Raw genomic sequence first — 21,793 nt, forward strand, 5'->3', positions numbered from 1 at the left:
ATAGGTTCATAATAAATTTAAAAACAATCAAATAAGGCTCCACCCCCAATTCCTATTTCTAGTCATTTCTCGTTATATTTTCATCACTACTAATCTAATCAAACCACCACACAAATGGCAGCTCGACAAAGTGGACAACTACTGTTTACTATAAACCACCAATCCATCGTAAGCCATCGGTCAATGCAATCTCTATGAAACATGTGATCGCACGTGCTCATCCTTCTACACTTCTTCCCTTCTTCAATTTTGCAAAGGCAGATCATACAATTTGTCTGATTGTCGTCGTCATCTCCGTACTAACTAAAATTTGGTACTTCAATCTCTAAAGTCTCAAGCAACTTTTTGCGATTAGATTTGACAACTCTTTCACTGTCTAGAGTGATAAGGTAGAAACATAGTAAAGTGAAGAGAAACGTGAAGACTAAAAGCACATAACCAACATATTGAGGAAATACAAACGACGATATTGATGATGAAAAAATTGGAAGTGACATTTGAAATAATCGTATATTTGAGTGAAGTTAATAATTGAAATTTATGTAGTTATTCTTTTCATAGAATTTAGAGAAAATGTGCAATTAGGAAAAAGAGAATTGTTAGTTTCCAAATGTGAATGGAAACTCTTGAATTTAATTTATGGCAATCTTATAGTCACTTTCAACTTGAAAGTGGCAAAGATATGTTTGTCCAAAATTCATTCAAACACATCTAATTGTTTCAACATCAAATGGGAATTAGATTCCTAATCTTGATGGGTTTAAATCTTTTCACAAATAACAAAATATTTTTTTAAAAAAAATCAAAATTATTAAAATTCCCATTGTTTTACATAAAAGAACCAATCAAACCTTCTTCTTCAATTCAGCCATGTCTTCCCCATCTCCTCCACCGGTACCGGAATCCACAACACGGCCACCAATTCCTCCGCTACCGATCCACCACAGTAAGTTTCACCTAACGACCAGATTAACAATCGCAAGCGGGTTGATGTTGGTGGCGGTGATTTGTGCTCTAATGATTTTGTTCATGTTCATATTTCATTATTGTTACCATCAACGACTCCTTGTAGTCCACGGCGACATAGAGTCAAGCCAAGTATCGGGAACTGCAGCGGAGGAGACGTCGGAGGAAATTCCGGCATCCGTGAAGATGGGTTTTAGAGAAATAAAAACAGGGGAAATTGGGGATTGCGATGGGAGGAAGTGTGCGATATGTATTGAGGGATTTGGGGAAGAGGAGATTTGTGGAGTAATTGAGAATTGTGGCCATTTTTTTCATAGGGATTGTATTAATCGGTGGCTTAGAATTGAGAGGCGTTGCCCTCTTTGCCGCTGCTTTGTTGGTTGTTCATAGGGCTTTGTGACCATCCACTTCAAAATTTTAATTCTTTTATTCAACTCCTCCATGCTTTAGATTAATTCCTTCTTAGTCTAATTTTTTCTAATGAAGATTGACGTAATCCATAGATCAATTCTAATGGACACCAATTGCAAATATAATTAGATTTATGTGAGAGTGAAAGTGTAACAATAAAAAGTAATTTTTGGATGTAATTATATTGATCACTCTCTTCTCGTCAACTAGATTATGAGTTTTGTTAAAGGATATAGAGATGGTCCCTTAGTACGAATGAAAACACCACGGTGAATCCATTTTTTAAATTACCATTTATGTTTTTTCATTGGATCAAGGTAACAATGACATTATAAGTTCTTAAATTTTGAGTTAGGTTTTGATTTAGTTTTGAGTTTCAAAATCTTACAATTTTATCGTTGTTAATACTAAAATTTGGTATCAAGGACGAATTTGTAATTTTGGAAGATGGTCAAACTCGCATCAAAGTGGTGTTTGGCCACCAACACTCCATGATCCAGTCAATCATAAAGTGCTATAGGATATAAAGGTTGAAATGTATTTTTAGCTTACCTTAAATGCCAGTCATCTATATCCTTAACTATAGGATATAAGAGTTTTGAATGTTCATGTCGAGGGGCATCCTCATTTCACCAATTTGCCCTTCCTTTTTTTCTTGTATATATAAATATGACCCAGTTTCCTTTATTTGTATTATATAATTCAAAATAAATACTATAGCCATACATACATCTTTTTTTTTTGTGTTACATTGTAGTTGTTTTATTAGAAAAATATTTAAATTGATAATTAGTCTATAAAAAATCTTAACTTACTATATTATTTTGGTGAGACAAATAAGATGTAAAAATAATTATAAAGTAATAAATAGATAATCGAAGGTGCATTCTTAGAATCTTATTTTATTTTAAGACTTTCTCAAATAGAAATTCTTACTCATCAAACATTCTAACATATTTACAAAATAAATCATCTATAATTTTTAAATCTAAAATTTTTAAGATCGATAAAGCATTTTTCATATAAAACAAACTATTTAAAAAAAATGCTTGCATCAGATTCTATTTTGGTTTCAAAACTTAGTTCTTTTATATCTGAACAGTTGAAAATAACTTAGTTTGGTCTAGTATATTAGTACAGTTTCTTCAAATAAATAGTTAAAACTTTGAAAATACTAAAATTAAATGGTTACTCATCAACGTTCAATTAAGGAATTAGGTAAGTTGATAGATCAAAAAATGCTTTCTACTTTCTAGCCGATATTACAATAAATACAAGATAAATGGGCATTAAATTAAATATTATATGTGATTCTTATGAACTCCAAAAAGCACTAACCCCAACGGTCCTTTCTTTTCTTAAAAGCCCAAATCCCACTTTTGTATTTAAATTAATAAAACACCGCCGGCAACAACCGCAATACATGCTCGCGCCAGCGCCACTGCCCCCACCATCCTACACCTAATCGTCGCCCCAGACGCCACCGATTTCTCGGTTAACTTTTCTTCATCGAACGGGTAACTGCACGCCTCATAGCCTGTAAATTCCCAAAACAATACAAATACAAAGTTGAGTTACAAAAGAGTTAGAAGGACCTAAAGGGAAAAAAAACCAAGGAGAAAGAAAAAGAATGTTACTGGGGTCGGTGGAAGTGAGGATGGCGGTGTGGTTAAAATCGCAGTTAAATTCATGGCGACCAGCGGTTTGAAAATAAGCGTTCATAGCGTACGATGCATGTGACCGCACTGTATTTGGATCGTAACAGGCCCCACCTTCTTGTATGGGCCCACAGTCAACTCCACTACTACACACGTAATCAATATTCTTCTGCAACGCTTCATCTGATGCGTCCGTTTTGGGCACGCACCATTCTCTCTCCTCATCCGACGGCTTCGGTCCTCCCACTGGCGATGTGGGCCCCATTGCCTGTTCAATTCATTTCATAGATGCGGATATTATTTTACAAAAATAGAAAAACAAAGGGAGGGTATTATCGTCAGAAATCAAACAAAACCACAGGTGGCTTTTTGAATCCTTAGACAGCAGGGTTGCACTTGGAATCTAATCCACGTGTTGGGAGGTCATTGGTAGAAAAAAACAACAAAACATAGGTGAAAATATGAACCAATTAGAAACGAACACGTGTGTATCCATGGCAGTGGAAATTCCGTATACTACTCTTCCACTGGGTAGCAGACTAGTAATGTGAATGTTCTTTGCTTTATCTACATTTTTACTAAAATGCCCTCTCCGGCGAACGGTGCTTATAAGGAAAAGTGATTTACCGGTGGATTTTGGAGGATGCCCACGTCGTAAACCGGAGTGAAATCGGGTTGGAACAGGCCGTAGTTTCTCTCGGAAGTGGATGGTTTGAGATTCTCGTTGAATAGAGAGAAGATGTAAGTTTCGAAGGTTCTGTTTGGCATCAATGGCGTCCCCTTTCCGGAGTTTACATGTTTCACGAGGTTCCGGTTGTACGAAATGGCGTTCTCCATGCTTACGCCCGCTTGATTTGGATCACCGGCGGAGGGCCATCCGGTCTCTGCTACTACGATGTCAACATCTCCGTAACCCACCTTCTTCATCGCTGAGTAAACCGCGTCTAACTGTGCGTCGAACATGTTCGTATAATGCTTACCGGTTGCGTTGTCGAAAACCCCGGGGTTGGGCTTGAACAATGCGTAGTCCAACGTCGCCGGTCTGAAACCAAAAAACGGGTATGGATTCACCATGAACGGCGTCTTTGTTTGATTGTGAAAGTCGAGGATTGGAGCAAAAATGGCCCGGTCGTACCCACGCCGGAACCGCCCGGTACTCGGAGGCTCCGAGGCGGACAAAATGCCCAACGAATGAGGGGTCGAGACCTTAACATCAGAGATATGCGCGAGCTTGAGAGCAGAATGAATAGCCTTCATAGCAGGGAGCAAATGTGCTATAAGATTCTTGTCAGAGGTAGCGAGGATCTCATTCCCGACCGCGATGTGGTTGATCAGAGTGGTTGGGTGAAAGGGGAGAATATTGTTGGCAACCCAAGACTGGGCGGCGGGGAGCTTGGCGAGGGCGGGAATGTCACCGTTAGCGACGGAGACGGTGAGTGCGATGCCGGTGTCGGCGAAGGCACGGAGGATATCGGGGTTGGCGTCAAAGATCTTGACGCGGTCGATGGAGGTGTGGGATTTGAGGAAGGCAGCGACCTGGGAAGGGGGAGGAAGGTTGTTGGCAACGGTGCCGTAGTTGACGCCGATGGAATATGCGGCGGAGGAAAGGGGAATGAAAAAGAAGAGGAGGAGAGAGAAAAAGAGAGAGTAAGCCATGGAAGAGGGAAAAGAGAAAGAGTGAAGGGGTTTGTTTTTGCGGAAAAGAGAAAAGGAAGAAGGAAAAGTGGACGGTAGGAGGTGGGTCCCACGTATCTTGTGGATTCTTTTTGGGCCCTTCCTAAGGCCCATTTGCTCATTCGCAGCTCGCTCGCTCTTGTGATCACATTTTGCCCTTTTATCAAAAGTTTTTTAAGTAATATGGCCTAAAATTATATACAATAATTGTATTAAAAAATAGAAAAAAAATAAAATTGTCCATGATTAAGATTTGCATTTAGGATATTCTATCTAAATATGAAAAGTGATTAAATTTCATTATTGTAATATTAATATAAAAAAATTTCCTTAATTAGTTTCTTTTTATGATTTTTTTGAGAAATTCTCACCTTCTGATTTCTCTCTCACTTTCCAATCGGTCCGTCCATTCTTTCTTTCATCTTGCATTATTTTTCATATATTTTACGTAATTATGGTATATATTGAATAATATGGTGTATATTTTATTAATGAAAAATTCTTATATTAATTTATTTATGTATTTTATTTAAATATTTATATCTTACATAGTAAATAATACGTAATATTGATTATGTATGAAAATTGTTTATGTTTACAGGAACATGAATCGGAAACAATTATGAATAGTATATTTAATATATGTCATTAAAATATTAGTTGTTCTCTAATATATATGTAATGTTGAGAAAAACTGTATATGTGTATGTATTATTGAATATATACAGTGGCATGTATGTAACAAATCACAAAACATAAATGAATTATTCACTAGCATATATGCAATAAATATAAAATAAAAAAATTGAATGAATATATAATTTGTGTATATAAAAAATCACAAAACATGAAAAAGAATATGTGTATGTATTATTTAATATATGCAATAGTATATATATTACAAATCACACAACATAAATTTATTATTCGGTGATATTTCATAATATATATGAACGACAAGACATTTAGTAAAACTATATGCTAAACATGACAGGAAGATGAACTAAACAATAAAAAATTAAACAAAACAGGATGGACATGATCAAAACATATACTACAAAATGAACGAAGAAAAAATACATATGTCATATTGTATATATGTGTAAGCAAAATCTGAGTAAAGTATGAAATTTGAAAGAAAAGGAAAACTAAAGTAATTGATTGAAACATGAAGAAAAAGAAAGTAATTAAGGAAGAAAAATAACTTAAAGTTGTATAGAAAACAAAATTTTGAAATAAACTAAAAAAACCAAATTGAAGAATGATATTAATAACAATAAAATTGATGGAAGAAACTATTGAAATTGAATTAGGAAGAAATTGAAATTGAATTAGGAAGAAGACAATATCTTGGCAGGCGCTAGAATTTTGATATCAAAATGTTGTAAATAATGATATATTGTTATTTTTAATCATTAATTAATTCTATATCACCAAATATTTCATTTTATATTAAATTAATAAAATACTTCTAATTAATTTCCATAATAAATTTGTACTAAGCTAAGTAAGGAAGTTGTCATTTACATCATTAATTTAATATAATATAAATAAGAAAATCATTTGAATTCAATTTCAAAAATTATATATAACTAATAATTATTATAAGGTTATAAATGTCCTAAAAATTTAGGAAAACATAATCAACAAAATAAATCATAATTTAAGACATTTGTGAAATTTCTTAGAAGATTTAGGTCTTTTGTCTAAATATTTTTTTATCAAAATGAAAAAATGAAATAGATTTGGAAGAAGGAAGAATAATAAAATGAAATAAATTTCTTAGAAACGTTTGTAAGCACAATTTTGAAAAACAGCAAAACCATATTTTCTTTTGAATTTTAGTAAATAGCATTTTGTGTACGTGTCTGGTATTTTATAAAATACTAAATACTAAATAAAATGAAATAATTGTTTCGTTTTTACGTCGTAATTAATTTTGTTCTACATTTAGCCACCATGATTATTTTCTTAATCTGAGGAGTCAAATAACGTTCATGATTGAAATCACAAAAATAATCAAATTATTATTTTGAATTAAAATTTTCTTATGCTCTTTTTGTTTAAATGAAAACTTGCTTATTTGTTTGTTTTCCAATTTTTGTTATTAAATTTTAATTAACTTATTCTAAAAATATAGCATTATATATATATATATATATATATAATTAGTTCAATACCATTAATTCATACAGTTGTGTAAATGAATTAAAATTAGAAAATAATTATATTAATTGTGTTTAGAATAACTTTTAAATCAAGACGTGTTTATTTGACGTAATAACATTAATTAAATTAAAATTGTAGTTAATGTAATTATTTCAATCTATTGTGTTCTTATCAAAAGTCTTGTCTGTTTAATTAATTTAGGATTGTTCACACGAGATTTTGAAGAAATGTATTTCGTGAAATTGGACTTTGTTATATTGATGAATATTGTGAATACAATCTCTAGTATTTACTCATTTGATGCTTTCTCTCGAATACAAGTTAAAAACTTAGAATTTCTTGATCTTCGGTCTTTAGGATGCTATAGTTGTAAGTCTATTTGAGCTTCAGTCTTTTGAAATTAAAGGAAAGTTTGATCTTCCAAGTCTTCAATATTTCAGAAGATGATGATCTCAAAGTTTATAAGAATTTGCACGTCTTGAGAGTTTTATAGAAGTTTGAATCTTCAATTCTTCAGTACTTCATAGCTTCAATTCTTCATTCAACCAAATACAGCCTCAAATGAATGACAAAGATCTCCATTTATAGAGAAATTTTGTGGGATTTAGGTGGGCTTTGACCAATTTGCCTGTTGGGCTTAGGCTTGGGCCAATTTGTTTTATTGGGCTTGGATCCATCTGCTTGTTGAGTTTGAACTTTGCTAATCTGTTTATTGGACTTGAATTGGGCTGGATTGAGTAAACTTAATTATCAAAGTCCAAAAAATATAATTATTGAATATTTGTTGTGATGACGTGGCAAAATTTAATTGGCCAAAATTTCTTACTCAACAAGCATATTCATTTTATCAAAAGTCTTTCCATGGTATGTAATTAACTTCGACTTGTTAATAACGTAGAGAACTATATCATAACATCTTCTTAATATTTCAGGGATTTAAAAGATATCAACAACTTTATTCATTTTTTTTAATTTTACTATTGTGTTAAGATTTTAACAATTTTATTCATTTTTTTATTAGATCTTAAATTATTTTTAAATTTTGAATTTTGAATTTGAAAATTCAAATTAGTTTTCCTATTAAGATCTCAACCGTATTATTATTATTTAACAATCAAATCTCAACCTTTTATGTTTCAAAATAATTTAGAATCTTTAAACCCATATAATAATTTAGAAATTAAAATTAGTTTTCGTATTAGATCTTAATTTATTTTTTAAATTTGATTTTTTTTCAATAAAATTGGCTAAGATATTGTGTTTTTAGATAAAATCTCCTAAATTTCATATACATTTTATTAAATAAATAATATTAATTAAAAAAAAAAAAGATAAAAATCCCCTAAGAGACAAGGAAGATAACTTTGTATCTTTTTGTTTTGAGGGGAGGTTTTTGTTCTTCCACCCAAGCTTTACAGGTCTTAGACTTGAAAATCTAAGATGAAAAATGAAGATAGTGTTTGCGTGCTTGAATGTTGAATTCTTAATAAACTCTATAATGTATCATATTCAAAACTAGATTTTCGTTCGTTTTCCTATTTAATCGAATATTTAAAATATACCTAATATATCAAATATTTCATATGTTTTGAATATAAACTAAAATATACCTAATATACCAAATGTTTCATATGTTTTGAATATATATAATATTAAGCATGAAATTTCTAGCTAGATTCTGTCGGATAAGTTTTCTATTTGTCTATCATCGAAAGTTTTCTTTTTCACAGTCGAAATCTCAATAAACCATATAAATGTATCCCAAGATTTTTCTATTTAGATATTTGTTATAAATCAATTAAATAATAGAAATTGATATTAAATTAATTTGGGCCCCACTTCTTTTCAAAACTGTTTCCAAGGATGTTTTCCATTTAGATATTTGTTATAAATCAATTAAATAATAAAAATTGGTATTAAATTAATTTGTGCCCCACTTCTTTCCCGACCTATATCTCACGATTTTTCCATTTAGATATTTGTTATAAATCAATTGAATCCTAAATTTATGTAATATACTAGCCCATTTAAGACTTTTGTGAAATTTATTAGTAATTTGAATATTTCCTGTAATATCATATACCAATTTAGAGTATATGAGTTAAAGACCCTTATTATATTTTAGCTCTAACAAAGTAGCTTATACACGGTATTTTGGATTTTTTCAAATTCTTATTTATTGTATTTTTTTTCATTTTGCTATTTTTCAAAATGACAACTTTAAAATTGTTATTATTCCTGATCGGAATGAAAAATATCAACACAAATATTTGTTAGAGCATGTTTCACAACATGTTTTCTTTTTAGTTTTTCATTTTTTTGTTTGTTTGTTTTGGTAGGTGTTCTTTCTTTAAAAATGAAATAAAATTAAGTGGTTTTAAGATTATTCAGATATAATTACATAAATAAATAAGGTGTTCTATAACTATTTCCATTTTTTAGTTTTAGTTATTCTTTTCTGTGTGTTTTTAAAATTTTGCCTATTAAAAATAGATATCATATATGTTTGGTAACTAATTTTAAAACAAAAGTTTTCTCTTTTTCATTTTTAGTTTTCCATTATAATATAAGAATTTGTTTTTCTCTAAAATATCATATATTTGGAAGAATTTGTATAAGAAGAGATGTCTTAGAATTTCTGACGCTAGATTGACAGCGTCTTCGACGTTGTATGAACGCTGAATGTAATGAATGTAATGTAATAAATGTTCATACAACGTCGGAAGATGTCTAGAAACTTCCAACGCTTAATGTAATGAATTGCTATGTAATAATTTTTAATTAAATGCAACGAAAGCTATTAGGTACTATAGAAGTCCTTCTCATATGTTAAACACTCTAAGACCCCGGGGTGGAACGAGAGTAAAATAATCCTTAAAATAGTGGTTCTTAGGTATGAAGTTAGGCTTAGATTTATTTCATCTAGACTATACCCTATACCCAAACCACTCATATTATTATAAGTACAAAAGTAACAAAGCTCCCACCCACTTCAATGACCAAACACATCACAATAAACAATGCTAATTAAAATAAGGGGAAAATGATTTTGAAAGTTACGAGGAAAAGAAAGAAAAAAAAGTGGTTATTTCACATAAAAAGAGAATGGGCCTAGGCCCAGTGATGAATTTTTGAATATTTGTAACGTTGGAGTTGGGCCAAAGCCCATGGAATTGGAAGGGAAAAAGAAAGGGAATGGTTTGTTTGTTATTAGTGTTAAAGCAGGAAAGACAATAAATAATGTGTTGTGTTCTTAACGTTCTCTTTCCCGTTTCTTCTTCTTCTTCCTCCTTCAAACCCCAAACCCACATGTCTGCTTCTGGAACTTCATTTCCGGACTCCGATTGGCCCCGTCCTCATGATCCGACCCGACCCGACTTACCTTTCTCCCACCACCTCCCTCCTGATCCTCTCCTCTCCGCCGGCTCCTTCATCGACTCCTCTACCTCCTCCCCCACTCCCGCCACCTCCACCGTCCCTTCCCCAACCCTACCTTCCCGAGATCTTGACCGGACTCCTCGCAAAACCCCTCTAACTTCTTCCACTCGCCGATCTCCATTACGCCCCGACCCTCTCAACTCTTTCAACGGAGATTCTTCCCCTTCCAAGAAAGTCTCCGCTTCTAACTCTGCCTCCTCGAAATCTGCCTTGTCTGAAAGGCCTAATTGGCTTCCCCCTGGCTGGGTTGTTGAAGATAGAGTTCGTTCCTCTGGTGCTACCGCTGGAACCGTCGATAAGGTGAATTGATTTCTTATCTCTTATCGGTTTTTTTTTTTTTTTTTTCCCTTTGTAGTGGAGATTAATCTACTTTGCTAATTAATTAGCCATGCAAAATAGAACAGGGGTTTAACGTCCTTTGAACTATTTTTCTTCTACTTATGAATAATTTTTTGTGATACCTATATTACGTTTGGAGCTTCGGATTAAAACATGAAAAGGATCTTTCTTTTTTTTTTTTTGCCTTACGTATTCATTAGCTCTTTGTTGTTAGCTCATCAATTTTGGGGAAATGAGGTATATATCAAGTAGTAAAGGGTTTAAGAACTTCTATGGATTTGATCATCTGAAAAATGGATCATTAGCTATGTTCTGTGTTGAGTTGATGGGTGTTGCAGTTATTAGGAAATCCACAAACAAATATTATAGCAAACGTAAAATAGAGTAGAATCAACTTTCAAATTAACTTGGTTTATTAACACTTGTTTTATCTACTCGTCCACGAGACAGAGGAAGAGTAATTTTATTAGGGAGAATGTTAGTGTCTAGGATTAAAAGTAATTTTATTAGAGAATGTTTGTGTCTAGGATGATTAAAGAGTTTATACAGTGCCTGTAATTGGTCCCTCCAAGGGCTGCATTAAGGTACTGCAACAAGGTTTAGTTACCTGATAGGGAATCAAGAAAAGAAGAAATGCATTTCATATAAATCTTTTAAGGGAATTTTTTTGTCCTTTACTTGGTATAGTATTTAAGTACGTTCTGGTCCATGGATTATCCAAGCAATTCTGTCGTGCAGTTAACGTAACAAGCTTTCTTGGGCCTTTCCTTTGGATGGTGAACAATCCTTGACAAACTTTGATATATATTTAGGTGTTTCTTTGGATTTTGGTACGCTCTAGTTGGCTACTTACCATTTATACGAAATCAATTAGGATAACGGAGTTTGGTTGATTAGGATGGAGATCATAATGGGAAAAAGAATAACAAAAATATAACCGTTCTGATTTTAAGAGGAGAACGTGAATGTACTGAGACCATATTTGAATGTGAGAGATCTTGAGGATATGAATGTATGGTTAAGAAAAGCTTAAAAGAATTTAAAGTTGCTACCTATACCAATAATTTTTGGACACTTTTTTTGAATTGTGCAACTTATAGGATTTGTGACTAGTTCTTGGTGCTTGAACTGATATATGATGCTTCACTAGAAGTCAAGTTTGAGATGGATTATACCTCATTTTCATATTCTTCAATTGCCTAGTTTAAAACAACGTTGTTAGTGACAAAACAAGAACAGGCAATTTAAGTGAAGACACAAGTATCATATGGCAATTATTGAGTACTGAGCTTGAGTGTCGTATGGAAATTGCTTATGAATTGGTTATTATTTTTTTCATGCTGAATTAATTGGGAGCATGCTTGGGCCCATTTATTTCTTGAGACTTCCTATTCTTATTATTCTGTTTTAGATATTTATTAAACAAACAAACAGTAAGGAATGTAGAAAGAATCTAATTTATCCCCATGTCCCTTGCAGTACTACTTTGACCCAGTCTCAAACCGTCGATTCCGGTCTAAGATCGAGGTTCTTTACTTTCTGGAAACAGGAACGTTAAGGAAACGGAAGAAATCATTAGATGGTAATCCGTCGGTGAGTTGAAAGCTAACATTCCTTCTTTGGCACCCAATGAGATATTCAGATCGCTCATCCATTTTTTTCGTTCCTGATTTGCGACTCTGCAGTCTACCGATGTCTCTGAAGAACCCAAGGGCAAGAAATCTTCCAGCAATGCTAAAACTGCTCCTTTAAACTTCGATTTCTTCAATGTACCCGAAAAGGTCGAATGGGTTCTCACTGACCCATCTCAGGATGCTTGGACACCCTTTATCGACAACGAGAAAGTACCTGAATCTACTAAACGCGAATGGGTAGGAGCTTTTCAACTCCTTGGCCGATCGAAAGTTTGAAGTTAGAAGGCAATTCCATCCCATTTGGACATTTTTTGAGACAACCAACCCATTCAGGGAAGAACTATTCCCCCTCCCTCCCTCCCTCTCTCTAATGGCTTCCCATCTCCAAATTCTTTTGGTCTTTGTTTTCTTCTTTTTCTTTTTGGAAGGAGCAGGTGAGGTTGAGGGGGAAGTGTTGTGAAAAACCAGATTTGGTTAGGAAAAATTACTGGAAAAAACATGACTTTATCTAACTGACTATGTCTTGGACTGTGGAAGAAGTGATCAAATTTGTGTAGATGAGCGCTGCTCTGTTCATTCTCAACAATCACAAATGTATTTGAATGAGGGGCTACTCTTGCTCTTCGTTTTGATCTAGATTTGTATTCCTTTTATGATTCAAATTTGATATTTTTGTGGCAATAATATTGATGTTGCATAGAATTAATGAAAAAAGAATTACCAATTTTAAAGATAAATACTAGAATTAGGAAGAAATTTATGGTTTGCAATAAAAACAAAAGTGGAGATTTTCAATATGTGGAGAGTTTAAATACTCTTGTGTGAATTTGTAAATGACTCTCTTTTTCCCCAATAAAACTTAATGAAAGAAAGATTCATTATGTTCACTCAACTTGTAAATTTTAATCTTAAATTCTCAATTTCATCTAACCAAATCCTAAACTAAGATATATAACTTGTGAATTTTTGTATATTATATTCAAAAATATATCTGAAATACAAAAAGAATACGTTTTATAATTACCCCATAAAATAGAACAATAGTGGTGATATCTTCTAATTTTGACATTTTCAATACATTTGAAGTTCTTTTTTTAAAATAAATAAATAATGAGTGAAAATGACAAAATAAGTCATACTAATAATTAACAATCATGATAGTTTGACATGTATAATTTCATCAATAAATATGTTTTTTTATAAAGAAAGAAAAAAAATGATAAAACTTAGTGTATAGTATACCTCATGAATTCACTTCATGTCCGATGTCAACAAGAGTTGGTCAACTTTTTTGGCCAATGTCATCTCCACTTAATCACCTAAATTGGTCCTTTTATTTTCTTTTCAATAATCTACACTTTTGACTTTAAAATGTCTTTCATAAATTATAAATATACTAAAACAGAAATAATTAAATACATATTTGGTATTTATTATTATTGTGTGACCTAATTTTCATGGAATCAATAGAGTTGAGGTATGTTAGCTTAGTGTTCGTGAGATCAATCCATTAACTAAAACAAAAACAGACTAAAATGGATCAAATATGTAAGAAATGTGAGAGGAAATCATATATTAAAATTAAAAATATGGGACACGCCTAAAATTGGATCATGACTTACGATTTACTTTCATATATAGAGAAAGAAAAAGGGTTTGGTTGAAAACTTTTGTTGAATGATAGTAAAAGGAGAGTCAATTGGGCAAAGAAAAACACTTTTTTTTTTTTTTTTTTTTTTTTTTTTTATCGAAATGGTTTAATTCAAACCCCTTTTTAAGGGGTTTTAGTGGACAATTAATTAATGAGCTTTTTAGGGAAAGAAAAGTTAACCTTTGGAAGAGTTTTAAATCAATTATTTGTAGGGTTTGATCATAGTTTCATTTTTAGTTTCTATTTTTTTTTTAATTTGTGTTTGCTTTATCTAAATTTTCCATTTTGGAATTCAGTTATTAGTTAAATTATAGAAATGAAAAACATATTTTTAAGAATTTATCTCGTTGAAAGAAGGTTTTTAAAATTGCTTTTGTTTTTCTTAAAAGAGTTTTTTTTTATATAAATATAACAAACTGAAAAAATACTAACAAAATAATTTTAAACGCAAAAAAAAAAAAAAAAAAAGAATACTCATAGATCTATGATGAAAAATACCAAAAGTGTCAGGTTAGCCTCTGATTAATTGGTCAATCATACGTCAATATCCCAACTATATTTAGTACATGATTGTCAAATCTAAACGATTACATATTAATATTGTTTTTTAAGGTTATGTACCAAATATTTTGGTATCTTTTTTAAAATATTAGTAGAAAAAATTGATATATCTATAAATTACTTAATATTTTATAGCAAAATTTTGAAAATCTAATGATAATTAATCATTAGTTTTAATATTTTTTATTTATTGATCCATATTATAGTCGACTTCTTAAAGAATGCTAATTATGTTTACTTTTTTTTACTGAGTTCAAAAGATTTGTTTTGAATTTATTAGTACTTATAAAGAGAAATTGCAAAATTATATGTAACTTTGTGTTGTTTCATATTAGATTCATCATTTCTTATTTAACTATATTATAAAGTTCATTTTTAAAACTTTATGTTTGTTTCTATTTTGATACTTCAATTTTAGGAAGATGCCTAAAATATTTTTTTAAAAAAAGTCTTTAATTTTTGTATAAAATAACCTACAAGTTTTTGTTTTTGTTTTAACAAATTACCTATATTTTCTTTAATTCATAAACGTTTGATATATAGTTGAAGATCAATCTATTAACCCAACTTTTAAACGTTTGATATATATTGAAATTTTATTATACACAAAGTTTATATATTTTAATGTATTTTATGGATCAAAGTTTGAAGTATTTTTAAAAAATAGCAAAATATTGAAACTATTTATGAAACATAACAAAATTTATCAAACTCTCCCTGAACTATTTTAAAATTTTCTAAATAATTTCAATTTTTTGTGTTATTTAGAACAATTCCACCTGAAGTTTTTGTGTATGAAATTTTTTCCCCTCTTTTTCTTCTACTTGTCAATTGATGTATTCATGGGATGCAAATGCATTGTTATTAAAAGAAACTTTTAATTAGAATTTGACCTATCCTTTCTCAAATCTTAGATTTGAAATTACCTTTAAAAACGTAAATCAATTCAAACTTTAGGAAGTAGGGAACAAAAATAGGTAATTGAGGCATTTGATCTAAGAGAAACTTGATTTGAATATTCTTTTACAACATTATTGTCTCATAAAAACAATTTCTTCAGATTGTGACGAGGATTAGAATAATTCAAAGTACTTATATACTATTATTATTAATAATAATTTATTTGTGGGGTTAATCATGAGATCAACCCTCAAACTTGGCTGCAATATTAAGAGTGCTTACTTCTATTCAAAATAAAAGAAAAAGAGGTATACTTGTAATGCAAAATGTAGAAAAAGAGAGAGAAAGAAAAAAAAGAGAGAGGGAAAAAGGGCAAAAGAAAAAATTAGTTTTATTTTTTCAAACAATGAATGATGACTTTAGGAAATATCCAAAACTTGAAAAGAAAAAAAGAAAGTTGAAAAATAAAATAAAAAAAAAAACTTTTTATTTGTCTTTTTGTATGGGGAGAGTGGGGGATTGGAAGGACCCTTTGTGTTGACTATTGTGTTGCATAAAACCTCAATTGTGATGGTTAGGTAGCCTTCTCATATATATATATATACACACTTTAATGCTATGTGCAAATATTGGGAAAATGTATCCATCACAGATTAGTCAAATCCAATCAAACATATTTCAACCAAAAAAAAAGAAGAAAAATCCAACATATCAACTATCAAAATGTTATCTAATATTGTACAATAATTAACTATGTATATTTTTAAAATTAAAAGAAATTCACAATGTATAATTGATCATGTGCTTTTTTTAGATTAAGCTATTATTAGAATTAGGCATATACATGATTGGGTTGATTCGGGTGTGGGAGATTTCTTGAACCAGTCGAAATTTTTAGGGTAGGCCATTTTACAATCTAAACTATCTATATATGATCTTCAATCATTTTATTTATTATTTTTATTTTCATTTTTTTAAAAATAATTAAGTTTGTTTACACGTGTTAATAACTAAAATTTTATAAAATTCAACGGATATGAACTACCATATTTATAATATATATATATATATATTAGAACTTTGGGTTGGATCAAACAAATGTTTAAAAATGTAACATAAACCCAATTCAATGAGATATTCATCTCTCATCCATTTTTCTTGTTGGGATAGTTGCAAATTTAGCCATTATATGCAAAATAATTAAGTATATAGCAACATTTTGAAAAAATTATAAATATAGTAAAATTTGTCAAATTCTATAAATAATATAAATTTATCGTTGATAGATCATGTTGTAAATATAGGTCTATCATTGATAGATCATACAAATATATAAGTGATACAAGTCTATCCGTGATAGTTTTGCTATATTTGCAATTTTTTTAGATGTTGTTATATTTTTAATTAGTATTCCTAAAATGACCATCAATTATAATTATTTTTTTTTTATATTGTTTTAAAATATAAGATAAACCTAATTTTGGGTTGGGTCAACCCAACTCAAACATCGTAATAATATGTATGAATTCTAATACTTATAAGGTAATAATATTAGATCTTTGGGTTGAGTCAATTCGAATGTTTAAAATTGTAATTTGAACTCAACTTAACCCTTACAATTTGACTTGCATAGTCTAGATTATTTAGATTATCGAGTTATTTAAACACGCCTAATTAGAACTCAAAAGTACAAGATGTTAGAACTTAGTATACTTAAGCTTTGATTTAAACTATATTGTTTTTTTTCTTTTATAAACTTTCAAAAAGTCTAAATTTTTTTGTCAAAATGAGCCCTCACCCGCAACACTTCCTTCTCGTGCTACAAATGCAGTTGTGAGATGCCTCTAAGTGAAACACTAGAACATTTGATCTTGTAGCTTATCTTAACCTGGATTTTATTAACTTGGTAGCATGAGAAACAGTAAACTTTGATGACACTTTAGCGCGTAAGAAAACTTTTAGGGCATGCACAAAACAAAGTTGACATGATCTTTCGTTTTATAAATGAGAGGTTTGATCTTCCATCTCACAATAGTTATACTAAAAAAAATCAAATTTAGACCGGTCATATTTATCTTTTAGGACATGCACTAAACAAAATTGTGTAATTTGATTGGTTTATTTTAGTCACATATTTGGTTATCCAAAACAAAAAGTTACATTTAGTTGGTATCTTAAAGTTGACCTATGTCAATTTGTAAGTAACATTTTACTAATAATCTTGTGATATTATATCATTTAGGATTTAAGATTAGTTTAAAGTAATATAATTTAAATGGTTGTTGACAATATTTTCATGATTTCTACCTAAAATGACTATGATATGGTTGAAAATAACACATAAGTTTTAACTAATCAATATTATTGCTTAGAAATGTGTTGGCTAACTTGAGACAATTAGGGTCTTTTTTTTATAAAGTTTTCACTTTTCTTCTACCCTCAAGTGGATTAAATTTTGAATTTTAGATTTTGAAAATGAATAAAAACTAACACTCAATATTTAAATAAAAGTAGATTTGAAATCATTTTACATTTTAATAACATTCTCTTTCTTGCTCGTTGTAATACACCCAAATTGAAATCTCTCTAAAATCTTCGACTTTTCAAACATATATACGAAATAAAAAAGATATCATTTCAAAAATATAACAAATCGTTAAAATATCATATTTACACGATATAAAACAATTTCAAAAACAAGAAAATGTCCATAATAGAAATTATAAAATATCAAGAATGTCTCTGTTAATGCGATCATTTATAGGTTAAATCTAAATGGTTATATACCAGTATCTAACTATTTTGTTAACTGACATTTGTACGTTTATGTGGACAAGAAGTTTCGAATTCAAATCCCCACCCCATTGTTTATTAAAATTTGAAATTATATTTATTTTTGAAATTTTACTATTATTGACTTCAAATTTAATAAATATGTATACTATTGAAGGAAAATATATGAAAAACAAAAGGTGAATTATTGTCATAAACATATCTAAAACAACCACCATTAGTATGTGATATCTTTTATTTTTTTGAAATAAAGTATGTGAAATTGTGTATTGAAGGATGAGAGACAAAATCACATTTATGAACATAATTAAATTCTCCCAACTATAATAATAAGTATATGCTTTTTTAAACAGGAATTTGTGTCACATGTGTCTCTGTCTTGCATCATCCCCATCCAACCATATCATACACCTAAATCTTTTGCATTAAATGTTATTCCCTAATTCAAATTTGTCACATGCCACACCTCTTTAGAGCTAATCTTTCTCGATAAAGTAACGAAGAGAAAGTAAGTTTAGATTAATAATTATTTCTTTTCTTTTATAAATTCAAGGTTTAATCTCTTCGTCTCTCCACAATTATTCTACTAAAAAAATTACTACAAAACCTACTTAAAATCTAGCTTTTTTCGATTTTTTTTTTACTATTAGAGGTGTTATGTAGTTTGAATTCATTACTTTACATCGATCCTTTAATTAATGTGTTACAAAATGAAAATGTTTGATAATGTTTCTATACTCATAAACCCTTATCATCTTGAAAGTTTTTATGGCTTTCTTACATACTGCGCGAAAGTGTTGTTTCACTTTCAATTTATCCTACATTACGATAATGTCATCGCAAAATACTTGACGACCAATCTCTCGTGTTCCATGTTTGCTATAAGCACCTAGTAATTGACTACCACATCGCAAGACACAAATTGTTCATTCGGCTCATGTTTGTTGCAACAAAGAGAAAAAGAGATAAGGATTATTTGAACGAAAGCTTGTATCGTTTTCATGGCAAACTAAACGGTATCTAATGATTTGGGACCCAAAATCAAATTTTGGTATGGAGATCATAAAGATGAAAAGTTGGGAAATGGCCTTAAAGCAATAAATAATTGTTTACACCCATAAAAGAAGAGGTTGTAATTAGAAGGGTAGGATGTGAATAGGGTTTTCAATTATTGAAATGTGCTGTGCTAATAAATGTTGGTGGTCGGCATTTGTATGCTCTTCTCACAATCACTAATTAAATGCTATGCAACAAAAATACAATACATATATATTTATCCAACCAAATTTTAAAAATATATAATTGTAAACTCAAAATAAAATATGTTTAAAATTAAACTAAGTAGAAAAATATTAGTTTGATGCCTCTCAATCCAAAAGTTGTTATTTAAGAAATATTTTTTTCCTTTTAACATTTAAGTTTTGTTTCAATTTAATCTTAAAATTTAATATTTTACATTTTTAATCTCAATTTTATGCTTTACATTATTGTTTTCTTTTTCATCCATAAATTTTATTAGAAAATGCAGTTTATTAATTAACTTAGTAAAATTTTAAACTTAATTTTGAAAGCAACCAGAAATAGTGAAATTTAATTGCTTATAATTCATTTAATTATTTTAAATTTATTAATATACATTAATCATGAAGTTTAAAAAAAAGCATTCACTAAAAAATTGAATTCAAAAGTATAAATACTGAAATCAAAACCTATAACACTTTATAATTTAAAAACTAGATAGAAATTGAACCTAGAGTTTGGGATCAAAATATATATTTTTTGTTTTAATTTTTTCTTTTAGATTTAGACTAAAAATACAAATGTTTCGGATAAAATCCATGAAAATAAAATTAAAAAAAAAAAACAAAATATTGTCAAATGGAGCCTTATAAATAATATGAACTTTTAGGTTTGGGTCATTATTTGTAGGTACTCAAAATGTCTAATAGCTATTTAAACTCTAAAAATATTTTAAAATAGATTCTCAAACTTTTAATTATTAGTTATAAAACAAAAAAATATATAGATTTATTAAATATAAAATTGAAGATTTAAAGATCCATTAGACACAAGATGTAAGAGAATAGATTATTTTAAAAGTTAAAAAAAGACCAAATAACATATAAATAAAATTTTTATGGCCTTAGTAAAAGTTAATATGAATTAAACTATACTACAAATTTAGATATATTATAATCTTTTTCGTATGAGATTAAAGTTACACTTATATTAGTCACATTAGTTGTAAATTAGCTATAACCCCAAGCTTTGTTTGAATAAGACAAGAAAGTAATTCGCTCACTCTACTCTTAGTAATGACGTTTACTAACTAATAATTGAAATGTTATTTTACAAACTATTAACAAATTACTATTAACTTTTTTATTTATCAATTTATGTGTTTAGTTTAGTGTTAGTAGGTTGGATGAAATTTTGAATGGGAAAGTACAAAGTCATTTAATTTAAAATTAGAAAATATAAAAGAAAAATAGGAGAACATAAATTTTTTATCAAAAGAAAATAAAATAAAGGACGAGTATTTACATGGATTTTAGTATAAGTATTTTACCTATTAATAACTTTTTTAAAAAGTGAATAATTGGACATAAAATAAAAAATTGAATTTTCTATTGGACCCAAAATTTAACTTAAATGTTACATAAGTATATTATTTTTAAAAGAAACTAATGAGTATGATAAGGATAGAATATAGTTAAATTGTCTATAAAATTTGTACACTAATGTATTTAAAAATTAAAGAAGTGTTTAACCAAATTATTGATATACGAAAATATGGAGGCTTGAAAATTCAATATTGGACTTTGGTCGGTAGTATAGAGAAACAATTCTTCTTTTGAGGAATATATATTAAAATTTTCTACTTCCTATTAGGACAAAGCACCCACGTGGATTTCTTGAAATTTGTGAAAGAAAGAATTGTGAAAAATAGGATTTATTGTTATTATAATTATTATTATTTAAAATTAGGGGAATTTGTTTGTTTCCTAAGAAACCGATAGAAAATTTGACCACAATAATGTAAAGACTATGAATATATAATAAAATGCCAAATTTGAACAAAAAGTGTTACTCTTTTAATCCAAAAACTAATTCCACTCCACATTCTATTATGATTGGTTTCCAATTATTTATTTATTTAATAAGTATTATACTTGTTTGTATCCATAGTTACGTTATATGTTTCGGTGTATATGTATATATTTGAAGGAATCATATGTATCTGTAATAGGTATATTTATTTGTGATTGAATGAAATATAAAGTTAAAGGGGAAGAACGATGAATTTATTTAAAAGTTAAGTATTTTTAAAGGCATATATATTAAACAATAAGAAAGAGACTCCGTAGCTTAGAGCCAAGGTCACAAATTCATAAGAGACCATATAACAATTGAGTTAATCAACATTTGTCCCATTTTTGTTTAGATAATGAAAGATGATCCTACGAAATTGAAGAGAAACAGAAGAAACGGTTATGGAAATTGGCAAAAACAGAGTATAGCAGTAGTGATGGGTTCTTGTTGACTTTGTTGTCAATTCTATGGCTTCTTCAGTTCTTGACCTGATGGAAATCAAATGG

At 29.5% G+C, this 21,793-nt stretch overlaps 3 protein-coding genes across 3 annotated transcripts; 2 read left to right on the forward strand and 1 right to left on the reverse strand.

Annotated features, from left to right (window-relative positions):
* Positions 1–870: 870 nt before the first annotated feature.
* LOC116404364 (RING-H2 finger protein ATL1-like) lies at positions 871–1,356 on the forward strand. Its single transcript, XM_031886629.1, has one exon. It carries the CDS (start codon positions 871–873, stop codon positions 1,354–1,356), a length of 486 nt encoding a protein of 161 aa, XP_031742489.1.
* A 1,209-nt stretch (positions 1,357–2,565) lies between these two features.
* On the reverse strand, positions 2,566–4,734 carry LOC101220237 (glucan endo-1,3-beta-glucosidase). The gene is made up of 3 exons (XM_031880135.1): positions 3,663–4,734; positions 3,015–3,303; positions 2,566–2,914 (listed from the first exon to the last, which is right to left on the reverse strand). The coding sequence occupies exons 1-3, from the start codon at positions 4,689–4,691 to the stop codon at positions 2,763–2,765; spliced, it is 1,470 nt and encodes a 489-aa protein (XP_031735995.1). The 5' UTR covers positions 4,692–4,734; the 3' UTR covers positions 2,566–2,762.
* A 5,377-nt stretch (positions 4,735–10,111) lies between these two features.
* Positions 10,112–12,973, forward strand: LOC105435950 (methyl-CpG-binding domain-containing protein 5). Its single transcript, XM_011659860.2, has 3 exons — positions 10,112–10,616; positions 12,135–12,248; positions 12,341–12,973. Exons 1-3 carry the CDS (start codon positions 10,119–10,121, stop codon positions 12,563–12,565), a joined length of 837 nt encoding a protein of 278 aa, XP_011658162.2. The 5' UTR covers positions 10,112–10,118; the 3' UTR covers positions 12,566–12,973.
* Positions 12,974–21,793: the final 8,820 nt, after the last annotated feature.

Source organism: Cucumis sativus, chromosome 1 (assembly GCF_000004075.3).
Source record: "Cucumis sativus cultivar 9930 chromosome 1, Cucumber_9930_V3, whole genome shotgun sequence".
NCBI lineage: Eukaryota > Viridiplantae > Streptophyta > Magnoliopsida > Cucurbitales > Cucurbitaceae > Cucumis > Cucumis sativus.

What these genes read in the sequence shown, in the direction of transcription:
- LOC105435950 (XM_011659860.2), top strand. Translation starts at nt 10,119, where the DNA reads ATGTGTTGTGTTCTTAACGTTCTCTTTCCCGTTTCTTCTTCTTCTTCC. An exon ending in CCGCTGGAACCGTCGATAAG is followed by an intron (nt 10,617 to 12,134) that starts GTGAATTGATTT and finishes TGTCCCTTGCAG; the next exon opens with TACTACTTTGACCCAGTCTC. An exon ending in CATTAGATGGTAATCCGTCG is followed by an intron (nt 12,249 to 12,340) that starts GTGAGTTGAAAG and finishes GCGACTCTGCAG; the next exon opens with TCTACCGATGTCTCTGAAGA.
- LOC116404364 (XM_031886629.1), top strand. Translation starts at nt 871, where the DNA reads ATGTCTTCCCCATCTCCTCCACCGGTACCGGAATCCACAACACGGCCA.
- LOC101220237 (XM_031880135.1), bottom strand. Translation starts at nt 4,691, where the DNA reads ATGGCTTACTCTCTCTTTTTCTCTCTCCTCCTCTTCTTTTTCATTCCC. An exon ending in GCATCCTCCAAAATCCACCG is followed by an intron (nt 3,304 to 3,662) that starts GTAAATCACTTT and finishes TGAATTGAACAG; the next exon opens with GCAATGGGGCCCACATCGCC. An exon ending in CCTCACTTCCACCGACCCCA is followed by an intron (nt 2,915 to 3,014) that starts GTAACATTCTTT and finishes GGGAATTTACAG; the next exon opens with GCTATGAGGCGTGCAGTTAC.